Source organism: Mobula hypostoma, chromosome 1 (assembly GCF_963921235.1).
Source record: "Mobula hypostoma chromosome 1, sMobHyp1.1, whole genome shotgun sequence".
Classification (NCBI taxonomy): domain Eukaryota; kingdom Metazoa; phylum Chordata; class Chondrichthyes; order Myliobatiformes; family Myliobatidae; genus Mobula; species Mobula hypostoma.
Window position 1 is genome coordinate 207,975,413 of NC_086097.1, and position 26,194 is coordinate 208,001,606.

The 26,194-nt window shown below is 44.7% G+C and overlaps 1 protein-coding gene across 3 annotated transcripts in view; it reads right to left on the bottom strand.

The window, feature by feature from the left end:
• The window catches only part of atp6v1h (ATPase H+ transporting V1 subunit H), a 98,648-nt gene that overhangs the window by 48,807 nt on the left and 23,647 nt on the right, over window positions 1–26,194 (bottom strand). For all 3 annotated transcript variants that reach the window (XR_010019857.1, XM_063063600.1, XM_063063610.1), the window contains exons 5-6: window positions 22,574–22,687; window positions 12,258–12,362 (exon numbers count right to left, since the gene is read on the bottom strand). Coding sequence is in view for 2 of the 3 variants with exons in the window: in XM_063063600.1 (XP_062919670.1) it covers window positions 12,258–12,362; window positions 22,574–22,687 (219 nt within the window). In the remaining variant the exon portion in view is untranslated. The remainder of the gene's footprint in view (window positions 1–12,257; window positions 12,363–22,573; window positions 22,688–26,194) is intronic.

Here is a 26,194-nt window from a genome sequence, read left to right on the forward strand (position 1 = left end):
ATACTGGGTATGCTGGCTGATGATTGATATTTGGGCTTGATTTGGGCAGCAACCGACCCAGCGGGAAGCGTTCAGGCCGGTGCCAGGCCGAGCGGGATTTCCCCTAGACATATACGAGCCAATATAACTGAGCATTACAAGTGGGGGCTACCGTCCTGGATTTGGGATTTTCGGTAAAGCTGTAATAGTTGCCTCGTTAAGTGGTGTGAAGATGGATCGAGATAAGATTGTAAGTTGGTGTGAATGGGAGGAGGTACCGGTGAATCATGCGTGCGTGCTAAGTGGGGTGGATTTCCGCATTTCAGGAGATATACTAGTGCGGGGGTTGAGTTTGATTAAAGGTATCAGGCAGGTAGAACTTATAGCTAGAAGGGGTGGGAAAGAACTGGAGTCCAGCTGGATGTTGGTGCGGATGAGTGCCAACGTCATGACTTTGGAACTGCCAGCAACAGTCCACGTCCAGGGGGAGGCAGGGCCGTGGGGTCTCCACACCCTCCCGGAGGACGAAAGTGAGGAGGTGCCAGAGGAGGATCTAGATGAGGCCCCAGGGGAGGTGCCAGTAGCCAGGGGTGGAGGGTTACAGTGGGAAGGCTTGGCCAGGCCCCGTCCCCCAGTTAGGGCTGAGACCTCCGAGTTAGTGGCTGCCATTACCTCCCTGGTGAGAAGGGTTGAGGGGCCAGGCCCACCCTGGAAGGGGAGGCTGACTATGAGGTATGGATTGAGAATACGTCCCAGTTGTTAGAAGCATGGTCAGTTTCGGATGAGGAAAGGAGACAGCGATTGGTGGAAAGTTTGAGGGACCGGATTGGGCAGTGGATGGGTGTTGACGATGACGCGCTACCCACTGTTTACTGTAATTTGACTGCTCTGAGGAACAGGCAGCTGCCTGAGTTGAGCCCCCCAGGAAGTGGGGGCCGCTCAGCGTGATGACCCTAGCATTGGCATTATCTGGTATGCGGTTAGACAGGGGGATATGGCCCAGGTGGAGAAGGCGAAGCACGCCTCCGTTCCCCTACTACTGAAAGAGTGGCCTCGGTTGAAGCTGAAAAAGCAAGTCTTGTACCGGGTCACGTCGCCCCCGGACCACCCCCGGCGCTGGCAGCTGGACTGTGCTCCAGGCACTACATGATGGTTCCGGGCACTTAGGGGTAGAGAAGACCTATGGATTAGTCAAGGACCGGTTTTACTGGCCCCGGATGAGGGGGGAGGTGGAAGGATACTGTAAGGCCTGTAGTCGTTGCATCAGGAGGAAGACCCTGTCTGCGCAGGCGGCCCCGTTATCCCACTTGCAGAGTGCGGGACCCATGGATCTGGTGTGTATGGATTTCCTGTCTATTGAGCCAGACACCAGCAACACCGCGAATGTCTTGGTCATCACTGATCACTACACTAGATATGCGCAGGCTTTTCCTACTAAGGACCAGAAAGCGACTACAGTGGCGAAGGTGTTATGGGAGCAGTACTTTGTTCATTATGGCCTTCCCCGGCGGATCCATAGTGATCAGGGACGGGACTTCGAGAGCAGGCTTATCCATGAATTACTGGGTATGCTTGGGGTCGAGAAATCCAGAACCATCCCCTCTCACCCACAGGGTGATCCTCAGCCCGAGAGGTTTAACCAGACCCTGTTGAACATGCTCAGGACTCTGGAGATCGGACAGAAGAGTAAGTGGAGTCAGCACATCGGCCAGTTGGTTCACTGTTACAATTGTACTTGCAATGACGCTATGGGGTACTCGTCCTATCATCTGATGTTCGGACGGGAAGTGAGGTTGCCCATTGATCTGTGTTTTGGGACTGAAGCGGGTGAAATACCTTCGAAGCCATATCTGAAGTACATGTCTGATATGAGGAGACAGTTGAAGAGGGCGTACGAGTTGGCTGAGGCGGCAGCCAATAAACAGAATCAGCAGAATAAGAGGTATGATCAGAAAGTAAAGTTCGCCCGGCTATTGCCGGGAGACCGAGTCCTTATCCGGAATTTAGGACTACCTGGTAAGCACAAGTTGGCGGATCGTTGGGCAGCCACCCCCTATGTGGTGGAGAGTCAGATGCCGAATCTCCCGGTTTACCGGGTGAGACCTGAGGGCGGGCAGGGGCCTGTCAAGGTACTCCATCGGAACCACCTGTTGCCTCTGGGTCAAGAGGTGAAGGTAGACCCAGAGCCCGAATGGGAGTTGACGCCTACTAGTACGAGGGCTCTGTGAGGGCGCGGGGCGCGGGAAGAGCCGCTGCGAAAGAGACGGGGCTGGTCCCCACCTCGAGAAGGGATACATCATCGGAAGACGATGATTCGGACGTGTGGGTACCTGCTTCCGTTCGCTGATTCCTCGGTGCCGGGAGAAGAGGCTCCTGGCCCTTCCCTCACTGAGTTAGGGGAGAGGAGGGAGGGTGTTGCAGAGCCGCCTGTAATACAGCCGGGATTGGGGGAAGGAGAGGGTGGAGCCGGAACCTGAGGCAGAGGGCTCACAGGGGCCGAGGGGTCCCCGTGAGGGTGGTGCCCTGTGTGAGGGTCCGACAGGTAGACATGGGGTGTCTGAACCGGAAGAGTCAGCATGTTAATCTTTTAAATTGCTGCATATGTGGATTAAAATGGCTTCTATATTATGTTAAATGCTGAGAAAGTCTCCAGCTAGACATTTGCTTGGGTTAATACAGTCAGCAGGGTGCTATTAGCCAATGGGTGTTCATGTTATCGTTCTTCGGATGATAATGCTGTCTCATATGACTGTGGACGGGGGTTTTTGACAAGGAGTCGGAGGAGAGACGGGGAGGACGGTGGAGAGACGGGGAGTCGGAGGAGAGACGGGGAGGACGGTGGACGGGGGTTTTTGACGGGGAGTCGGAGGAGAGACAGGGAGGACGGTGGAGAGACGGGGAGTCAGAGGAGAGACGGGGACCGAGGAGAGACGGGGAGGATGGTGGACGGGTTTTTGGGGGGAGTCGGAGGAGAGACGGGGAGGACGGCGGACGTGCGAGGGTTTTTGGCGGGGAGTCGGAGGAGAGACGGGGAGGACGGTGGAGAGACGGGGAGGACGGTGGAGAGACGGGGAGGACGGCGGACGTGCGGGGGCTTTTGACGGGGAGTCAGAGGAGAGACGGGGAGGACGGCGGACGTGCGAGGGTTTTTGGCGGGGAGTCGGAGGAGAGACGAGGAGGACGGTGGAGAGATGGGGAGTCGGAGGAGAGACGGGGAGGACGGTGGAGAGATGGGGAGGACGGTGGACGTGCGGGGACTTCTGACAGGGAGTCGGAGGAGAGACGGGGAGGACGGGGAGGACGGCGGACATGCGGGGGTTTTGACGGGGAGTCGGAGGAGAGACGGGGAGGACAGTGGACGTGCGGGGGTTTTTGACGGGGAGTCGGAGGACAGATGGGGAGGACGGTGGGGAGTCGGGGAGTTGGAGGAGAAACGGGGAGGACGGTGGACGTGCGGGGGCTTTTGACGGGGAGTCAGAGGAGAGACGGGGAGGACGGTGGAGAGACGGGGAGTCAGAGGAGAGACGGGGAGGACGACGGACGTGCAGGGGTTTTTGGCGGGAAGTCGGAGGAGAGACGGGAAGGACGGAGGATGGGGGTTTTTGGCGGAGAGTCGGAGGAGAGACGGGGAGGACGGTGGAGAGACGGGGAGTCAGAGGAGAGACGGGGAGGACCGCGGACGTGCGGGGGTTTTTGGGGGGGGGTCGGTGGAGAGACGGGGAGGACGGCGGACGGGGTTTTCGGCAGGGAGGACGGAGGAGAGACGGGGAGTCGGAGGAGAGAGGGGGGTTTTTGACGGGGAGTCGGAGGAGAGATGGGGAGGACCGTGGACGTGCGGGGGTTTTTGGGGGGTGGGGTCGGTGGAGAGACAGGGAGGATGGCGGAGAGATGGGGAGTTGGAGGAGAGACAGGGAGGACGGTGGCGGGGTTTTGGCGGGGAGTCGGAGGAGAGACGGGGAGGACGGCAGACGTGCGGAAAGGCTCCAGTCGATCACTCCGGGTGGTCCCGAGCCGTGAGTCGACAGGATCCGGGTGGTCGTCAGGAATTGATTGAGCTCCAATGGTTACGCACGAAGAACTCGGACTTTGTTAAGTGTTGGCACCTTTTTTTCCCCATTACTTTTTTGTATTGAACTGATATTAATTTCATAGACATAGTAATAGCTATAAAGTGTACTTGGTAAAACGTACTGGGTGTGCTGGCTGATGATTGATGTTTGGGCTTGATTCGGGCGGCAACCAACCCAGCGGGATGCGTTGAGGTGGGTGCCGGGCGGAATTTCCCCCCGACATATACGAGCCAATATAACTGAGCATTACATCAGCCATATACTTCCACTCTAATTTCACTTTCACGTCATTCACCTAATTATTTTTTTAATCATCCTCTCTACTTCTCAGTTTGCAATCAATTCATATAATAAGCCTAGACTCTCACAGCCATCTTGACCCTGCCATGTCCCACCAGCTTCTCATAAGAACACAATTCCTTATAATGCTATAACTGTTCTGATTACTGTATCTTCCAAACCTGTGCTTCCAAGACAGCTTTTTCCTTAATCATGGTTTTCCCTTAACCATGCTTTATGGAACTTGCAACCATGCTGGTTCCATTCTCCTCACTTCAACTCTAAACCCTACTCCTCCCACTCAGACTAGGTACTGTACTCTCTAATCTTCACCACCTACACTACCAGCCTCCACATAGCATCTACATTTCAATGTTGGTTCCTATCTCCCTCCTTCCCATTCAGCATTTCAGAGATCATTCCCACTGCAAGTACCTTGCTCACTCTAACTTCCCTTTCTCAGTACACAGTAAAAGACCACAAGGCTATAAAACACAGGAACAGAATTAGACTATTCAACCCATCAAGACTGCTCCGTCATTCCATCATGACCCACTCCCCTGCATCCTCCCTGTAATCTTTGACACCTTTACTGATTAAGATCTTATGAACCTCTGCTTTAAGTAAACCCAATGACTTGGCCTCCACAGCCATCTGTGGCAATGAGTTGCAAAGATTCACCACTCTCTGGCTAAAGAAATTCCTCCTCATCTCTGCTGTAATGGGATATTTGTCTATTCTGAGGTTGTGCCTTCTGGTGCTAGACAACCCTACTTTAGAACACATGCTCTCCACGTCCACTCTATCTAAGCCTTTCAATATTCAATAACTTTCTGAGATCCTCTCATTTTTCTAAACTCCAGCAAGTACATGCTCAGAGCCATCAAACACTCCTCATACATTAACCCTGTCATTCCCAGACCATTCTCATTAATCTCCTCTGGACCCTCTCCAATGGCAACACATTCTTTTTTTGCCCAACTTTGCTCACAATTCTCTGACTAATGCCTCATAAAGCCTCAGAAAGCCATATCAAGACTGGACAGCTCTGATGAGAGATCATCAACCTGTGACACCATTTCTCTTCCTCCCCCCACCCACCCCAAGTTCATTCAGATGTGCAGTTGCAGAGTTTTATAACTCAGCTCCACCATTAGCTGCTTTCCCCAGTTTTCATTCAGTTTTATATCTCTGCAATTAGTAGGCCTTCCTTTCTGAGCCAACATTATCACCTCATGGCCAGTCTCTCTCTTCCCATCATGGGCATTTTCTTTTAACACACCACAATTCACCTTCTTTAGAACTTAAACATTTAAACTTTTTCTGCTATAATGAAAGGTCATCTACTTGACATACTAATTCTGTTTTGTTCTCTACAGATGCTGCCAACATTGAGTATTTCTTGCGGCCTTAAAGACATTCAGTGGTTACAGATACAAAGGACTTGGAAGCACATAAACAGAGGGTTATTAAAATGGCAATTGCACTAAATAGCGACAGGATGCCCAACAGCAAGAAAATAGCATAGACTATAAATATTAGGGCAGGCCTGAAGTACTTGGATATACCGTCATTTTAAATTACCCTTGAACACAACCAAATCCACTCCAGCTAAAGCCATTACTGGGATTTCCCAGCATAGCAGCTCCAACGAAATCAATAGGAAGAAACAGTTATCCACAAGATGGGGATTTTTAAAAAAAGCATCCTTACTTTTTGATAGCACTTGAGTGTTTCTAAACATTTGGAATAGCAGAAGCATTCACTTTCATTCTAAACATCAGCTTTGACAGACAACGAGCACGGGGATTGGCTTCACCACCTATTAAAGGCATTCTTGGAGCTACAGGCAGAGGGGCCTTGCACCTCTTTGGCTGGAAGCCGGCAGAAGAAGACTGCCCAGGCTCTATGCTGGACCTCAGATCATGGTTTAGAAACAAACAATGAGCAAGCTCAAGCAACCTGCTAATTAGTAGGATATTCAGCCAAACTTCTCTAAGACGGCAGGTTTCTTAAGGAAAGATAGGAAAGACATCACACAAGATCAGCATTCAGAGACAGAACTGTATATGCTAATAGAATTAATGTAAGCATATTGATAAGAGACTGAATAAAAAGAGTAAGCAGTGTTATTTTCGAAAAGAGGATAAGACAGCCAAAAATTAAAGTACAAAGAAATATATCATTTAGCTACTCAAGCTGTTCATTACTTAACTAACCTTTGCTAATAAACATATTCCAAAATACTCCTTGCTCTTTGTTTACACAACACACACCAAAATCGCTGGTGAACGCAGCAGGCTAGGCAGCATCTCTAGGAAGAGGTACAGTTGACGTTTCAGGCCGAGACCCTTCGTCAGGACTAACTGAAGGAAGTGTTAGTAAGAGATTTGAAAGTGGGAGGGGGAGGGGGAGATCCAAAATGATAGGAGAAGACAGGAGGGGGAGGGATGGAGCCAAGAGCTGGACAGGTGATTGGCAAAGGGGATATGAGAGGATCATGGGACAGGAGGTCCGGGGAGAAAGACGGGTGGGGGGGGCGCAGAGGATGGGCAAGGGGTATAGTCAGAGGGACAGAGGGAGAAAAAGGAGAGTGAGAGAAAGAATGTGTGTATAAAAATAAATAACGGATGGGGTACGAGGGGAAGGTGGGGCATTAGCGGAAGTTAGAGAAGTCAGTGTTCATGCCATCAGGTTGGAGGCTACCCAGACGGAATATAAGGTGTTGTTCCTCCAACCTGAGTGTGGCTTCATAGTGGAGGAGGCCGTGGATAGACATGTCAGAATGGGAATGGGATGTGGAATTAAAATGTGTGGCCACTGGGAGATCCTGCTTTCTCTGGCGGACAGAGCGTAGGTGTTCAGCAAAGCGGTCTCCCAGTCTGCGTCAGGTCTCGCCAATATATAGAAGGCCACATCGGGAGCACCGGATGCAGTATATCACCCCAGCTGACTCACAGGTGATGTGTCCCCTCACCTGGAAAGACTGTCTGGGGCCCTGAATGGTGGTAAGGGAGGAAGTGTAAGGGCATGTGTAGCACTTGTTCTGCTTACAAGGATAAGTGCCAGGAGGGAGATCAGTGGGGAAGGATGAGGGGGGGGGACGAATGGACAAGGGAGTCGCGTAGGGAGTGATTCCTGCAGAAAGCTGGGGGTGGGGGGGGGAGGGAAAGATGTGCTTAGTGGTGGGATCCCATTGGAGGTGGCGGAAGTTACAGAGAATAATATGTTGGACCTGGAGGCTGGTGGGGTGGTAGGTGAGGACCAGGGAAACCCTATTCCTAGTGGGGTGGCGGGAGGATGGAGTGAGAGCAGATGTGTGTGAAATGGGGGAGATGTGTTTGAGAGCAGAGTTGATGGTGGAGGAAGGGAAGCCCCTTTCTTTAAAAAAGGAGGACATCTTCCTCGTCCTGGAATGAAAAGCCTCATCCTGAGAGCAGATGCGGCGGAGACAGAGGAATTGCGAGAAGGGGATGGCATTTTTGGTGCGAAGAGGAATAGTCCAGATAGCTGTGAGAGTCAGTAGGCTTATAGTAGACATCAGTGGATAAGCTGTCTCCAGAGATAGAGACAGAAAGATCTAGAAAGGGGAGGGAGGCGTCAGAAATGGACCAGGTAAACTTGAGGGCAGGGTGAAAGTTGGAGGCAAAGTTAATAAAGTCAACGAGCTCAGCATGCGTGCAGGAAGCAGCGCCAATGCAGTTGTTGATGTAGCAAAGGAAAAGTGGGGGACAGAGACCGGAATAGGCACGGAACATAGATTGTTCCACAAAGCCAACAAGAAGGCAGGCATAGCTAGGACCCATACGGGTGCCCATAGCTACACCTTTAGTTTGAAGGAAGTGGGAGGAGCCAAAGGAGAAATTATTAAGAGTAAGGACTAATTCCGCTAGACGGAGCAGAGTGGTGGTAGAGGGGAACTGGTCTGGGTAGCCTCCAACCTGATGGCATGAACATTGACTTCTCTAACTTCCGCTAATGTCCCACCTCCCCCTCGTACTCCATCCGTTATTTATTTTTATACACACATTCTTTCTCTCACTCTCCTTTTTCTCCCTCTGTCCCTCTGACTACACCCCTTGCCCATCCTCTGGGTCCCCCCCCACCACCGTCTTTCTCCCCGGACCTCCTGTCCCATGATACTCTCATATCCCCTTTGCCAATCACCTGTCCAGCTCTTGGCTCCATCCCTCCCCCTCCTGTCTTCTCCTATCATTTTGGATCTCCCCTTCCCCCTCCCACTTTCAAATCTCTTACTAACTCTTCCTTCAGTTAGTCCTGACGAAGGGTCTCGGCCTGAAACGTCAACTGTAGAGATGCTGCCTGGCCTGCTGCGTTCACCAGCAACTTTGATGTGTGTTGCTTGAATTTTGAGCATCTGCAGAATTCCTGTTGTTTGTCTTTGTTTACACTTTAGGTTAACAAAATATTCTCAAATTTGAAAACTGAACCATCATCAACTGTTGCCTGCTGGATAGTTCCAAACTTCCATTGCATTTTACAAGAATTAGCTCCCAACTTCACTCCTGAAGGTCATAGCTTGAATTTTAGCCGATGATGATTGGAAATAAACTTGACTCTTAACCACCTTACAGGTGGCCTTTAATACCTGATCACTGAATAAAGTAAGTCTTTAATCCTTTGTTCATAGGAATAGAGCTTTAGTTTTCATAATCCCCCAATGCAATTAATCTATGGTATCATTCTGGTTAATTATTGCAGAGAACTTCCACAAATAGTGCATTTTTCTTAAGCTACAGTGAACTAAACTACCCTTAGCACTAAACGATATGATTAACCAAGGGTTATAAAGCTGTAGTATCATTTCTGTCCCTTCGATTCTACAAGATCTACTGTGCCTTGAATAAGTATTCAGCCCCCACAACTATTTTCACATTTAATGTCTCATTTTCTAAGTTTAAAATAAATTGAAGTAGGATTTTTTGAGCTAATCTACAAAACATTGTGCATCATGTCAAATCAAAAGAAAATTTCCAAAACCTGTCAACAATTTATGAAAAATTGTAAACCACGGTTGATGCTGAAGAAGTATTCATCCCCTTCATAATAACACTAACTTTGCTCAGATGCAATATACAGTATTAACCTTACCAACTCGCCCAAATTGGAGGATCACCTGTTTTCAATTAATTTAAAGGAATAAATGCCTCCTCTCTCTGTAAGGTCCAATAGTATGAGTTTCAACAGACCAAACCAAAATGAAGACAAAGGAGCATTCAACACAAGTCAGGGAAATGATAATAGAGTAGCACAAATCTGGGGAAGGGTACAATACTGTCTCAATGATGCTGAATATACCTCAGAGCTCAGGACAGTCCATTGTGAAAATGTGGGAAAAAAATGAAACCACAGCCACACTGCCTAGGTCAAGCTGCCCCACCAAACTGAGTCACTGGAGAAGAATGGAACTTGTAAGAGAGGCTACTGTGATGCCAACAGTTATTGTGAGTGAGCTGCAGAAGTCAACAGCTGCAACTGGAGATGAAATTCATGGCTCCAGAATCTCCAAAGCCTTGCACAAAGAGTACTTATGGAAGAATGGCAAGGAAGAAGCCCTGCAAAAAAACCCAGCTTATCTTTGCTTGTCAAGACTTTGCAAAGTATCACTTAAATGATACTGTAAAAATGAGAAGAAGGTCTTGTGGTTGGATGAGACTAAAGTGAAACTTTTTGGCCTCAACACTAAGCAATATATGTGGCATAAATTTAATACTGCGCATCAGCTAGGTAACACCGTCCCTACCGTAAAGTATGGTGGAGATAGCATGAGGCTATGGGAATGCTTTTCAGCGGCAGGGTCTAGAAATCTGGTCAGGTTCGATGGAAAGTGTTGCTAAACAGAGATCCTGGATAAAAACCTGCTAGCCTCTGCCAGGAAGCTTAAACTGGGGAGGAAGTTCATCTTTCAGTAGAACAATGACTGATAGCACACTGCCAGAGCAACCATGCTGTGACAATAAAGAAAACCAGTTGCCCAGAGTCCTGACCTTAACCTGAACAAATATGTCTGGCAAGACCTGAAGATTGCTGTCTACCCCCGCTCACCAGCTAATCTGGCACAGCTTGAGCAACTTTGCAAGGAGGAATGGGCAAATGTTGCTCCATCAGATTGTGCAAAGCTAACAGAGACATCCAAAAAGGCTACTGGCTGTAATAGCTGTGAGAGGTGGTTCAACTAAGTACTGAGCAAGGGGATGAACAAATTTGAACCGGTGACATTTCAGTTTTTCATTCTTTACAATTTTTCCTGTTTTTCGGGCTCTATTCTGAAAAAAGAGCATGTGATTCACAAATAAAAATTCCCCATTAAGTTGATCAAAAACACTCATTTATGTGGGAAAAATAGGGTTGGAGGCTGAATACTCTTACAAGGCACATCTGCTCATCCCATGTTACTTTTATTATCTTTTCTATTAGAATGATGGTCACCCAAAATTGTTTGGACTTTTACTGCTGCAGTCTTTCATGACCATGTATTCTGTTTCATCCTTTTAAGACTGAAGTGGATGTCTTTATCAAAATACATTCACCACAAAAATTCAATCTCTGTGAGAGGCCATTCAATTAAGATATATAACTTAGATAATGGGATAGAAACTGTGAATAGTAAAAAGTTAAGGCCTCAAATTGTTGCAGATAAAACTGGAATCTGCGATTTAAACTACCTGTTTATCATGCCATTGTCTCCTCGGGACAGTTAATTTCCCAACCAGTTTAATGACTTGCCTCGAGCTTTTGCTGATAGTACTTCATTAAATGCTTTCTACAGACTCATATGAAGGGAATCCATCAACATTTTTTCCTACATTAACTACCATTTCAAAGAAAAATGCAAAGCATGACTTGACCTTTGCTTATCTAAGGTCTTTCTCTCATTTTATAAATTTCAATACTTCAGTAGATTAAACCACAATTTTCAAAATATACTATTACATTATTTGTAATCAATTTTTAATCTATAAATTGGTATTTATTTAACCTGCCAGTTTAACCTGCAACGGATGCCAGTTTTCCAGATTCAAATTCTAACAAGTTCTAGCTAAAATGTATTTGTTTTCACAGGGGTTACATCTTGCAGGATGCAAGTCATCCGGGTCAGTGGACTAATCAGCTTTCAGTCCCATTCATTTCCCAAATACCAGTTCTCATTAATATTCAGTATTAATGGAATGTTCGTAATATTATCTACAATAAATATAAATGCAGCGTATTTAACTCCTGATTTTCTTTCTGCCCATATCAATTTTCCCAGCCTCATTCTCTGAGGAATTGATTACTTGGACCCTATATACTTAACTTATTGTGCTTTTTTTATATCCCTCATTGCTTCCCTATACTTGCTTTCTCAAGATTTATTTTTGCCTTCTTTTTTATTCTAAATTTATCCCAATCTATAGGTCTATCTATAAAGGCTGCTGCATTTTTCTGGTTTATCTTGCCACTTTATATCCTTATTTTTCCTCTCCCTCTCGCATATATCTTCTTTACTGGGATATAATTTTACTGAGTTTCTTGAATTACCTTCTTAAACTGACATTCCTTGCCTAGTGTTTTTCCTACTCGTCCATTGGCCCACTCCACTCTAGCCAACACCATCCTGAGTCCTTTGTAACATCCTTTACAAGAGTCAAAATAAGTTTAAAACTTCAAGTATAAAATGAAGATTTTGAAAGGGTCAAGCATACTGACTGTATACCATCAATAGCAGTTGACTTATGCTATTCCATTCACCAACTGCATCGGTAATATCTTGCAAAAATGGAAACAGTATTGTCATTCAGCCCACTAAGATATCCTTCAGTGTAAATGTACTCATGAGACTATCTACTGCTAGCATCAAAGACATTAAAATGCTAAAATGAAGCTTAATTGTTCAACTTAAGTTGTGCAAGTTTAAAGGAAAGTTACCTGGGAACTCAACTGAGTTTTAATCCAGTTGAAATAATAGTTCAGATCACTTCCTTCCATCAATTCACGGCCCCAAGCAGCCAACTTTGCTATGATTCTTGCTGCCTGTGGACACAAAATGCAAAACTTCTCTAACTACATTTGGAATCTCTGAAAATCTATACCAACTTAGCAACTGAAAACACATTTTAAAAACAATCAACAAGACCACAAAATGGCAGTGTCAAAATTTGCACTGGCAACAGATAAGCTAACTTGTCTATTTACTCAAAATGACATTATTTTTATGTAGACAGGCTAATACAACTAATATCATAATTATATTGATAATTTCCTACAACTATAGCAGAGCAAAAGGCTACTAATGAAAGCAAGAAGAAATTTAAAAGCACAAAGTCATTTCCAGAAGTTGATCCGAAACGATGAATACAATGTAAACTTGCTTTTCTGCAAATTCTTTCTACTAAACTTGAAACTAAATGTGTTTTGTGCAGGTATTTTCTGACAATTTGTTGCAGATGTTGAAAAATGGGTTAACGCCACTTCTCGACACCAAAAAAATGGCTGTTGAATACCTTCTTTAAAACAAGCAAAAGAATCTGCTTCCGACGTACACTTAATGAAATACCAATATTACTTTAAGTAATGCCCTACTTAACAAGGAGCTACATCTTGCTATCAAACATAAAATCCTAGGAATGATGAGAGAAATTACATGTGAGCTGACCAAAGAAAAAGAAAAGGTAAATCAGGGAAATAAATGGACAGAACTGAAAGGAAGGGAACAGTGAGCTGCAATCAGCACGAGAGATCATTTGTTGGTGATGCAGCGCAAGGTTTAACGAGAGTTTGGGTGTTTTCGAGACTTTTCAGTGTGCTATAGTCATAATGCACTCGAAAGGGGCCAATAAAAAGAAGTGAGGTGTAAGTGGAGCGGCCATTGTGGGAGAGATCTGTATTAGAGGGGTCAGGCTCTGGCTCAACAAGCTTAGGGAAGAATAAGCTTGGACAAGCACAGGAAGATGTTCCAACTAAATTTCTAATAAGTTTATTTTTTCTGTTAGGACATAGCTAGTATGCCAAGAATAAGTCCAGGGTTAGAGGTACGTTCCTTGTGTGAGATATGGGAACTTCAGTCTCTCTGATATCTACATCGACATGAAGTGCGCCGTGCTGTTGCTCAGTAGATACCCTTTTAATGAACTGAAGGTACAGCTCATATGGGAAAATGAGAAGGTGTTAGATAAGAGCGACAGGGAGGTAGTCACTCCTAAGTTGCAGGAGGCAGGTACCTGGGTGACTATCAGGAGAGGGAAAAGGAACAGGCAGCCAGTTCAAAGTACCCAAGTAGCCATTCTCCTCAATAATTATACTGCTTTGGATTCTGTTGTTTTTTTTGGGGGGGGAGGAGGGTGGTAATGTTCTTCCAGGGGAAGCTGCAGCGACCTGATCTCTATCACCGAGAGTGTCTCTGTGGCTCAGAAGAGCAGTAGTGACACGGTGGGCTTCACAGCTCTACAGTTGAGAAGACAGCTGAAACGTCTCAACCCAAGCAAGGCTGCAGGACCGGATGGTGTCAGTACCAGGGTGCTCAAAGCCTCTGCCCCTCAGCTATGTGGAGTACTTCGCCATGTATTCAACTTGAGCCTGAGGCTCCGGAGGGTTCCTGTACCGTGGAAGACATCCTGCCTCGTCCCTGTGCCGAAGATGCCACGCCCCAGCGGCTTCAATGACTACAGACCGGTGGCATTGACCTCCCACGTCATGAAGACCCTGGAGAGACTTGTTCTGGAGCTGCTCCGGCCTATGGTCAGGCCACACTTAGATCCCCTCCAGTTCTCCTACCAGCCCCGACTAAGAGTTGAGGATGCCATCGTTTTCCTGCTGAACCGTGTCTACGCCCACCTGGACAAGCCAGCGAGCACTGTGAGGGTCATGTTTTTTGACTTCTCCAGTGCGTTCAACATCATCCACCCTGCTCTGCTGGGGGAGAAGCTCACAGTGATGCAGGTGGATGCTTCCCTGGTATCATGGATTCTTGATTACCTGAATCGGACCACAGTACATGCGCTTGCAACACTGTGTGTCCGACAGAGAGATCAGCAGTGATCAGCAGCACTGGGGCTCCACAGGGGACTGTCTTGTCTCCCTTTCTCTTCACCATTTACACCTCGGACTTCAACTACTGCACAGAGTCTTGTCATCTTCAGAAGTTTTCGGATGACTCTGCCATAGTTGGATGCGTCAGCAAGGGAGAGGAGGTTGAGTACAGGGCTATGGTAGGAAACTTCGTCACATGGTGTGAGCAGAATTATCTGCAGCTTAATGTGAAAAAGACTAAGGAGCTGGCGGTAGACCTGAGGAGAGCTAAGGTACCGGTGACCCCTGTTTCCATCCAGGGGGTCAGTGTGGACATGGTGGAGGATTACAAGTACCTGGGGATACGAATTGACAATAAACTGGACTGGTCAAAGAACACTGAGGCTGTCTACAAGAAGGGTCAGAGCCGTCTCTATTTCCTGAGGAGACTGAAGTCCTTTAACGTCTGCCGGACAATGCTGAGGATGTTCTACGAGTCTGTGGTGGCCAGTGCGATCATGTTTGCTGTTGTGTGCTGGGGCAGCAGGCTGAGGGTGGCAGACACCAACAGAATCAACAAACTCATTCGTAAGGCCAGTGATGTTGTGGGGATGGAACTGGACTCTCTGATGGTGGTGTCTGAAAAGAGGATGCTGTCCAAGTTGCATGCCATCATGGACAATGTCTCCCATCCACTACATAATGTACTGGTTGGGCACAGGAGTACATTCAGCCAGAGACTCATTCCACCGAGATGCAGCACAGAGCGTCATAGGAAGTCATTCCTGCCTGTGGCCATCAAACTTTACAACTCCTCCCTTGGAGGGTCAGACATCCTGAGCCAATAGGCTGGTCCTGGTCTTATTTCATATTTTACTGGCATAATTTACATATTACTATTTAACTATTTATGGTTCTACTACTATTTATTATTTACGGAGCAACTGTAAGGAAAACCAATTTCCCCCAGGATTAATAAAGTATGACTATGACTATAGATTCCATAACTAGAGGGGCAGACCACAGATTCTGTGGACATGAAAGATACACCCAAATGTCACGTTGCCAACAAGGAACCAGGGCCAGGATCAGATCCACAGCATTCTAAAAGAGAGAGGATGAACAGCCAGAAGCCGTGGCACATATTGGTACCAACAACACAAGTAGGGAAAGGGAAAAAATCCTGAAGAAAGAACATAGGGAATTAGGTAGAAAGCTGAAAAGTATGACCTCCAGGTAGTCATCTCTGGATTGAGCCTGTGGAATGAGCCAGTGAGGGTAAGAACAGAATGATTTGGTAGATGAATACAGGGCTGAGGAATTGGTGCACAGGGCAGGGTTTTAGACTCCTGGATCCCTATAATCTCTTCTAGGAAAGATATGACCTGTACAAAAAGGACAAGTTACACTTGAACCTAAGGGGCACCAATATCCTTGTGGGTATGTTTCCTGGAGCTGTTGGGGAGGGTTTGAACTAATTAGGCAGGGGGATGGGAACCAGAGTGATAGGGTAGAGAATGGGGCAGTTGGTATACAACTAGATGCAGTGTGTTGTGAGACTGTGAGGAAGGACAGGCAGGTGATAGGGCAAAACTGAAATCAGTGGGATGAGTTAAGGTAGAGCCAAAAATCAAAAAGGGTAACGAATAAGCGACTGATGGCATTATACCTGAATGCACGCAGTGTACGGAATAACTTCTATGATCTTGTAGCGCAGTTAGAGATTGGTAGGTATGATGTAGGTATCGCTGGGTCATGGCTGAAAGAAGATCATAACTGAGAGCTTAGCATCCAAGGTTACATATTGTATCAAAAGGATAGGCAGGTAGGCAGAAGTGGGTGAGGAGGCTCCATTGCTTAAGAAAAATTAAATCAAATCCTCAGAAGGAGATGACATAGCATCAGAAAATGTAGAATCCTTATTGGCAGAGTTAAGAAACAGCCAGGGTAAAAAAAAGCCTGATGGAAGTTATGTACAGCCCTCCAAACAGTAGCCAGGATGTGGGCTATTAATTGCAACTCAAGATAGAAAAGACATGAAAATGGGCAATGTTGCGATGGTCAAGGGGATTTCAATATGCAGTACATTTGGAAAAATCAGATTGGTGCTGGATCCCAAGAGAGGGAATTTGTAGAATTCCCATGAGATGGCTTTTTCAGAGCAGCATATGGTTGAGCCCACTAGGGGAAATGACAATTCTGGATTGGGTGTTGTGTAATGACCCAGGGCATGCCCTTTTCTCATGGTTACCATCACGTAGGAGATACAGAAGCCTGAAGGCACACACTCAGCGATTCAGGAACAGCTTCTTCCCCTCTGCCATCTGATTCCTAAATGGGCACTGAAGCTTTGGACACTACCTCACTTTTTTAAACATACATTATTTCAGTTTTTGCACATTTAAAAAAAAATCTATCAATTACGTAAATTGAATTTACTTGTTTATTTATTATTAGGTTTTATTTTATTTATAATTTTTTCCTCTCTCTGCTAGATTATGTATTGCATTGAACTGCTGCTACTAAATTAACAAATTTCACGTCACATACCTGTGATAATAAATCTGATTCTGATTAGGGAGCTTAAGATAAAGGAACTCTTGGGAGACAGTGATCATTGCATGATCGATTTCACCCTGCAATTTGAGAGGGAGAAGATAAAGTAAAACGTATCAGTATTACAGTGGAGTCAAGGGAATTACAGAAGCATGAGAGAGGAGGTGGCCAAAGTTGATTGGAAGAGGACGCTATCAGGGATGACAGCAGAACAGCAATGGCTGGAGTTTCTGTGAGCAATTCAGAAGGCGCAGGAGAGATGCATCCCAAAGATGAAGTATTCTAAAGGGAGGATGAGGCAACTGTGGCTGACAAGGGAAGTCGAGGATTGCACAACAGCAAAGGAGCGGGCATTTAATGTAGCAGAAATTAGTGGGAAGGTAGAAGATTGTGAAGTATTTACGAAACAAAAAAAAATCAAGAGAGGAAAGATGAAATATTAAGGTAAATTAGCCATTATCATAAAAGAGATTACAAACTGTTTCTTCAGATATATAGTCTAGAGTTAAAAAGAGATGAGAGTGGATATCATGATGCTGCAGGGGTAATAATGGGGTAAAAGAAAAAACAGATGAACTTAAGTATTTTGTATCAGTCTTCATAGTGGGAGACACTAGCAGAATGCCAGAAGTTCGAGAGTGTCAGGAGGAGGAAATGTGCATAGTTGGAGTATGTGCTTGGGAAGCTGAAAAGTCTGAAGGTGGATAAGTTACCTGGACCAGATGAACTCCACCTCAGGGTTCAGAAAGAGGCAGCTGAAGAGATTGTGAAGATATTAGTAATGATCCTTCACGAATCACTAGATTCCTGAATGGTTCGGAAGGACTGGAAAATGGCAAATTCACTCTACTCTTTAAGAAGGGAAGGAGGCAGAAGAAAGGAAATTATAGGGTGTTAGCCTGACTTCAGTAATTGAAAAGACAGTGGAGTCTATTATTAAAGGATGAAGTTCTGGGGTACTTGGAGGCACAAGACAAAATAGGCCAAGGTCAGCATGATTTCCTTGAGGGGACATCTTGTCTGACAAATCTGTTGGAATTCTTTGAGGAAATAATGGCAGGATTTACAAAGGAGAGTCAAAGAAGATTGTTTACCTGGGTTTTCAGAATGCTTTTGACAAGGTGCTGTAAATGACACTGCTTAAAAGGATAAGAGCCCATGGTATTACAGTAAAGATACTAGCGTGGATAGAAGACCGGCTGACAGGCAGGAAGCAAAGAGTGGGAATAAAGAAGGCCTTGCCTGGTTGGCTGCTGGTGACCAGTGGTATTCCACAAGGGTCTATGCTGGGACCGTTTCTTTTCACGTTATATGTGTAATGCCCTGGTGAAGATTTCGACTGCTATGCTGTAGGTATTTCATTTTTGCAGTAAAAGCAGCATGTTCTGCTGGCTGAATATTTTGGTTTTGGCTGAAGATAAGAAGACCTACTGTTCAACTTAGGAATGTTGTGTCAGCCAATCAGGATGGTGGGATCTGGAGAAAGTTCTAGAGAGAGCGGGCAAAGAGAGTTTTGTGACAGACAGCAGTCTGGTTTGGGGTCTGTTGGTGGGAGCAGCGAAGTGGGATAGAAAGTTAAGATGCAGCAGAATGCTGTTGGAAGGAGAGTCCCTGTTGCAAGAAATGCAAATGAACGGCTCAAAGGAGGAAAGGCAATACTCCTGAAAGAGAGCCAGTTTGCTCGAGATGGTCTTCAAGGGAAGTTTGAAAATGTGGTGGGTGCTTTCACGCAGACTGTGGGTCCAGCGTGTGATTAAGAGATACACCCCTGAATACCCAGTTTTGGAAGAGATGAGTTTCAATGGTTACATGCACATTGGACTGGTTTAAATGTAATAGGCCCGTTTTTATTTTATTTTTCCTAGTAACTGTTTGATAAAGTTGAAATTAGTAAATATACTTCTTTATAATTTTATGCGGAGTACGACCTGTTATTTCTTGCCAACCGTTAATTATATATGGGCAGCATTTACAAAGCATTCACTCAAATTGAGGTTTCTTTAATAATCGGAACACAATGACATTCCTGTTTGGTTGAACCACAAATCATAATGATCCTAGACACCTATTCTTTATGAAACGTCTCCTTATCACTGCAGAGTCATGTGGGGGTTAGCAGAGTAGTTAACGAGCCAAGTTTGCATACATCAATGATTTTGATGAATGAATGATAGCCTTGTGGCCAAGTTTGCAGATGATACAAAGATAAGTGGAAGGGCAGGTAGTGCTAAGGAGGCAGGGAGTCTGCAGAAGGACTTAAACAGAGAATGGGCAAAGAAGTGGCAAATGGAATATGGTGCAGGAAAGTGCATAGTCATGCGCTTTGATAGAAGGAATAAGGGCAAAGACTATTTTCTAAATGGGGAGAAAATTCCAAAAATCTGATGTGCAAAGGAAGTCTTGTGCAGGATTCCCTAAAGATTAACCTACAGGTTGAGTCAGTGGTAAGAAAGGCAAATACAATGTTAGCACTCAGCTCAAGAGGACTAGTATACATTAGTAAGGATGCAATGCTGAGACTTTATAAGGCATTGGTCAGACCGCACTTGGGGCATTGAGAGCAGATTTGGGCCACTTCTCAAAGAAAAGATGAACTGGTATTGAAGAAGATCCAGAGGAGGATCAAGAGAATGGTCCCAAGGATGAAAGTGGGTAGCAGAGGAGTGTTTGATGACTCAGGGCTGGAGTTTAGAGGAATGATGGGGGAGCTCATTGAAACCTATCGAATATTGAAAGGCCTAGACTAAGTGGACATGGAGAAGATGTTTCCTATAGTGGAGGAGTCTAGACACAGCCTCAGAATAGAGGGACATCTATTTAGAACAGAAATCAGGAAAAAAAATATTTAGCCCAGAGTGTGGGGAATCTGTGAAATGCACCACAACAGACAGCTGTGCAGGACAGCTCATTGGGTATATTTAAGATGGATGATGACAAGTTCTTGATTAATCAGGGTGTCAAAGGTTGCAAGAAGAAGGCAGGAGAATGAGTTTGACCGGGATAATGAATCAGCCATGATGTAATGATGGAGCAAATTCAAAAGGCCAAATGGCCTAATTCTTCATCAGGACTAACTGAAAGAAGAGACACTTCTTCTTTTAGTTAGCTCTGACAAAGGGTCCCAGCCCGAAACGTCCACTGTACCTCTTCCTATAGATGCTGCCTGGCCTGCTGTGTTCACCAGCATTTTTTGTGTGTGTTGCTTGAATTTCTAGCATCTGCAGATTTCCTCGTAATGGCCTAATTCTTCTCATTTGGCTTATGGAAATGCAAGCTTCCCAGAATGTATGCCAGAAACAAGATTTTCAAAAAGATAAAATTTCTATCTTTAAGAATGTGAACAATCCTCCAAGCAAATGGCGCTTGCTTTTATGATTTAAAACAGGAAGCTGCTGATGCTCTAACTTTTGCATAAGAACACTGCCAATCATTTATCCAAATATTTTTTGTTCTTCAAGCCAACACTATACAAATGGTTTAAAAATAATTATATGTATTGAAGCCTCCTCTCCTCCTGATTTTTCCTAATTATCACAGAGTTCAGAATCATGTCCTTTCAATTTACCAAACAGTAAAAATAAATGTTCAATGAAACTCATTTATATTATTTAATTTGTTACTATTATGGTAGCTTTTCTACGACTTCAATGGTATACAGATTTATGGAGAGTGAAGCAGCTAGAGGAACCTGGATGTCATAGGAAGGAAGGAAGGAAATTGTCTTTTAAACACACGAGAGAGCATAGGCCATCAACTTTTTGCTGTTGATGCTTCTGTAGCAGGCAATTTCTTTTTTTACGAGGTCGAGTTGCTAGCTCATGGATGGAAAGCGTGATTGGGGAGCCAGCTGGGTTCGAACTTGGGAGCCTTCACTCCGAAGTCCGGCGCTGATGCCACTACACCACCAACTGGATGTCATGGTGCAACCAAATTTAGTAGCATAACCATTACCACCATAATGTCATTAGCATTGGGGAAGTGTTAAGGGCCACATCCAGGGATGGCTGCCAGATAACCAGGATCATTGGACAGCTAATGATCTCTGGAATGGGGGTTATTTCTGAAGCACTGTTCCCTCTAAGCTGTGCGGTCGCACAGTAACAGAAATCCTCCCGCACACATAACTTTTGTTGCTGTGCAGTTGAAATTTTCTTTTATATAAAGTTTTATTAAAATGCAGCATAGTTTTCAGACTGTTTAAAAATTCCTGCTCAGAGCAATGGTTAGTCCACATAATTAGAAACATAGAAAACCTACAGCATAATACAGGCCCTTCGACCCACAAAGCTGTGCCGAACATGTCCTTACCTTAGAGCTACCTAGGCTTACCCATAGCCCTCTATTTTTCTAAGCTCCATGTATCCATCTAGAAGTCTCTTAAAAGACTCTATTGTTTCTGTCTCCACCACCACTGCCAGCAGCCTATTCTATGTACTCACCGCTCTCTGCATAAAAAAACTTACCCCAGACATCTCCTCTGTACCTACTTCCAAACACCTTAAAACTATGCCCTCTCATGCTAGCCACTTCAGCCCTGGGGAAAAGCCTCTGACTATCCACATGATCAATGCCTCTCATTATCTTGTACGCCTATCAGGTCACCTCTCATCCTCCGTCGCTCCAAGGAGAAAAGGCCGAGTTCACTCAACCTATTCTCATAAGGAATGCTCCCCAATCCAGGGAGAATTAAGGAGAACAAGCTTCTGTGCCCAATTTATCTTAAATGGAACAAACTTAAACATCTGAGCCAGATAACAAATCCAGCATTTCCTCAAACTGACTGCTGTAGTAAGTCACCTTCATAAATTTATTCTAATAACAGACAGCTTTTGTGGAAAAAGTAAACAGATCAACTTGACATATGGATTACAAGTGTAAATTGGCTTGCCCGTCCTCTCTGAACTTGCTAGGTATCTCCATTGTTCTGCTTTCATTCTGTACTACAGATTGAATTCATCTGTTGCCGAAGTACTGAACATCACCTGTTATTTTTAATCATTTACAGTGCAGTTGATAAAACTGAAGAGATTTCATTTATGTTTTGTTTGATTTATAGATTTACAAATTTATTACTGGTGGAGCAGCTGGATTCATCCTCCTCCTGTGGGAATCATTTTGCATTCATTGACTGGATCGTTTACTAATTCTGTTTCCACTTTCTTAGGAAAGATTGGCTTCTGGAAAACCGGCTAAAAATTAATTGCCAAGGTGCACCAAGTTAATTTGCCTGGCTTGTCTAATGACTCAATTTGACATGTTTCAAGCCAATAATTTATTTAAAAAACATCCAAGCATTTCTCATGTCTGTCCACAGTAGAAGATATAGAAACTGCAGGTGAAGATGGGTTTCCAATTACTAACTTCAAACTAGGATAAGCTGTTTTGGGAGACCTGCTGGGTTTTCCAAACTGATCTGCACAACACTGCACAAACATCAAACATAAAAGAATTTTCAAGAAGATCAAGCCCATACAGTTTGTGTTGATTATTCAAGTCATACAAGTGGGTACACTGGAGTCATGCAAGAAGTTTATCTAACACAAAGCCTTCCTATACTGGAGATAAAATAACTTCAGCAATGCAAAACTATGAACAAGGAAAAAAAGATCAACTCACAAGTTCTCTAATCTAATATTTGGGAGCAACTTCTCCACAGAAATGGTATAATTCTTCTTACTCACCATATGAACAGTAAATAGGTCCTGTCGATTTAACATCGGTAGGAAGTAGGACCAGGCAGTGTTCTTAGTTTTTTTGGCGTAATCAAAGAAAATGTTGACTCGTTGATGGTTTTCCTGTTTAAAGTGAGCACTATACCATTAATGCCATGAAACATTTACTTTCAAAGTGAAAATGTTTTATATATTCTGTATATTTTGTTTAAACTGTTGACAAAAAACACACTCAGCATACATTTCAATAAGTTAGTGACTTACACTATTTGAAATTGGTAAGAAGATATACATTATGTTACCAAAGTCCATCGCAGCAGAACCTCACATTTTCTCACAGATACCAAATATCTAGACTGACAACAGCGACACAAGTGACTATAGATGCTGGACCTACAGCAACAACCTGCTAATGGAATTTAACAGGCCAAGCAGCATCTATAGGGCAGGGGAGGAATTACTGAAGTTTTAGAGTGAAACCCAGCATCAGGACTAAGAGTGGAGATGGGAGGTAAGCAGTGTAAAAAGAGGGGAAGTGGTGAAATGGGTAAAAAGGGATGTGTACCTCTTCTAACTTTGTCTAGTGCATTCAGTGCTCTCAACGTGCTCTCCTCTTGCATCAGCAGGACAAAGTGCAGACTGGGCAACCAATTCACAGAGTGCCTACGCTCTGCCCACAATAGCCATCCCGAGCTCCTAGCTGTGTGCTAATTGAATTCCCCTTCCCATTTTCACACCAATCTGCTCATCTCTGGCCTTCACCACCAAAGTGAGGCCCAATACAAACTAGAGGAACAATATCTTATATTCTGCCTGGGTAGTTAACGATATGAACACTGATGTGTCTCATTTCAGCTAATCCCCCACCTCTGGTTCTACCACACCACCACCCCATCTCTCTCTTACCTCACCTCCTCCAGTCTCCCTATTTTCGTTTCTTTTTCCCCAAACTCCAGGTCAAGGACATGACCCTTTTTGTCCCCTTTTCCCTCCCAGTTCCATCCACCTATTATCCACACGTTTCACACACCAGTTCTCCCATGTTTATTCCAGCTTGCATCTGCTATCATCCCTCTCCTAATGTTTTCCATTATCATCTTCCTTTGCAGCACAAATAGCCTTTGTATTCCTGCTTATCACACTCCAGCAGCCATCTGCACCTTCAACTTTCCATCCCCTCTCCTGGTTCTATTGTCCTTTTGTTTTGCTTGCCTCCACCTATCAGCCACCTACCTGTTTGCCAACTGACCCATCATCCTACATCTGCCAGTCATTCTTCATGATCAGGATGCCAATCACCTCTGGCCTCCGTCAGACCACTCCCTCTATGCTCCATATACTTACCATCGTCCTGCTGCACTAGTCCCTATCAGAGTGGGGACGAGGAATTATCAAAACTTTGACAATCCCTCAAGTTGCCCACCCACCAAAATGCTGCTCAACCTGTTGGATTTAATCTGGATTATCTGTTGATGTAAACTGACAATGCATCTTGAGTATCATTTTTGTAGTATCAAGTTTTAAGTTTTTTTTTAAATGTGAAGTGACAGTGTTACAGGAGGGTCAGCAGAGCATCCAGAAATAAGTGATGGAGCACAAGAAAGCCGGTAGTTTAACTGCATTTACTCTACCGCAGGTAGGAGAACTGAGAATGGGGGATTATGATATTGTGGCAGGAAACACGGCTGAGAGAATGGCAGCTCAGTGTTTTGAGTACATTTTTTCAGCAGTGACGTAGGGATGGGGTTCAAATGCAGAGTTCCTGTAGCACTGCTTGACGAGGGAGGGCATTACAGAATCAGCTATTATCACTGACGCACGATGTGAAATTAGTTGTTTTGATTACAGGAGTAAATCAGGAGGAAATCCTGGAGGGATTGGCAAATGACACTATAAAGATAAAACTTAGAAATAAGAAAGGAACAAATCATTCTAATGGAATTGTACCATAGGACTCCAAATTGTTAGCAGAATTCGGAAGAAAAAAATGCATAAACAAGTAGCAGCAGGATATTAAAGTAGCAGAGATGTAGTAACAGGCAACGTGAACTTCCCCAGTATTGACTCGTGATGTCTTAATGCGAGAGGCCAGATAGAGTGGAATTTGTTAAAGGCATTCTGGGAAGGTTTTAAAAGCAGAAAGTAGAGATTCCAATGCCAGGGTGGGGGAGGGGGGCACGAGTTCAACCATAATGCTGAGGCTAAATTATGTTTTTCCCATATTCCAGAAGGGAAGTAGGGAAATCCAAGGAAAGGAGCTTTATTCCAGTAGTAGGGCAACTACTGTGGGGGAAAAAAAAACTGAAGGATGAGATTCACTTAGAAATGCAAGAGCCTATCTGAGAGACTCAACATGATTTTGTATGTGTGAAATCCTGCCTCAAATCCAACTGACTTTCTTTTTGAGGAAGCTACCAAGAAGATTATGAAGACAAAGCAACAGCAGTGGTATACATGAACTTTTGAATTCATCCCACACAGTAGTCTGGTACAGAGTGTTCAGGAAAGCTGTTTCAGCAAACAGGATCCAAAACTCCCTTAGAGCTTAGGAGGCAGAATATGACAGCAGAGTTGCTTCTCTGACTGCAAGTCTATGGCCAATGCTGTACCACAGGAATCTGCTGGGGTTCTTGTTTGCCATGAGACTGGATGAAAATGCCTGCGTTCTGATGGACAAGTTGGCTAATGCCACGGAAATGGTGGATTTATAGATAGAGAGGACAGCTGCCCAAGAATACAGAAGCATCAGATGGAAAGTTTGCCACAGCAGTGGTAGATGGAAGCTTAATTATCATTCAACTCCTTTAATACCCTAAAACCTGCCCATCACATCAATGACCATACTCAAGGAATGAGCATCCACAAGTTACCGAAACTATAACTTATGAATATCTTCTTCTCTGATTTCCAGCTGGGTACAGGTATCGATTTTACCTTATGTTTCAATGACACAGTCTGCTATCTTCATCAGGAATGATGCCTAGTCACATCTAGTCTAGTGGTATATACCCATCATCCATCCCTCTTGACTGGTTAGTTCTCATCCAATCAGGTTTCCGCTCTCCCATCTTGTTTACAATCGAAGTCCAGATTTTTTCTTAGAGTGAGATCTTCGTCTTTGTTAAAATTCTTTTTCTCTAGTTTTATTTCAATGGCTTCCTTCACCAGGCAGTCCCAAAAGCCACTGGCGTGGCACAGTAGTTTTGTGTCGAAGTCAATCGTATGACCACTGCAAATGCAATGCTCTGCTACCATCGATTTCTCTAGGACGGTAACCCAAACGGATACATCTCCTATGCTCCTAGATGCGGGTTTGCACTGTGCATCCCATATGGCCGATATACGTTGCTCTGCATTCACAGGGAATCCTATAAATGTCAACCATCCTGAGTCCCAGGTCATCTTTGACCCGCATAAGCTGTGATTTGAGCTTTCTTATCGGTTTGTGGATAGTATTGATCCAATATTTCTTCAGGATCCCAGCAATCGTTCCAGAAACCATAGAAATATAGGGAAGACAGACCATAGTGACAGGTTCCTCCTCATTGTTCGGTTTCCTGGTTTTTCTGTTGGCCCTTTTAATTTGATTTCCTTCACCACCTAACCATTCTGTAGGAGTGCTATGCATAA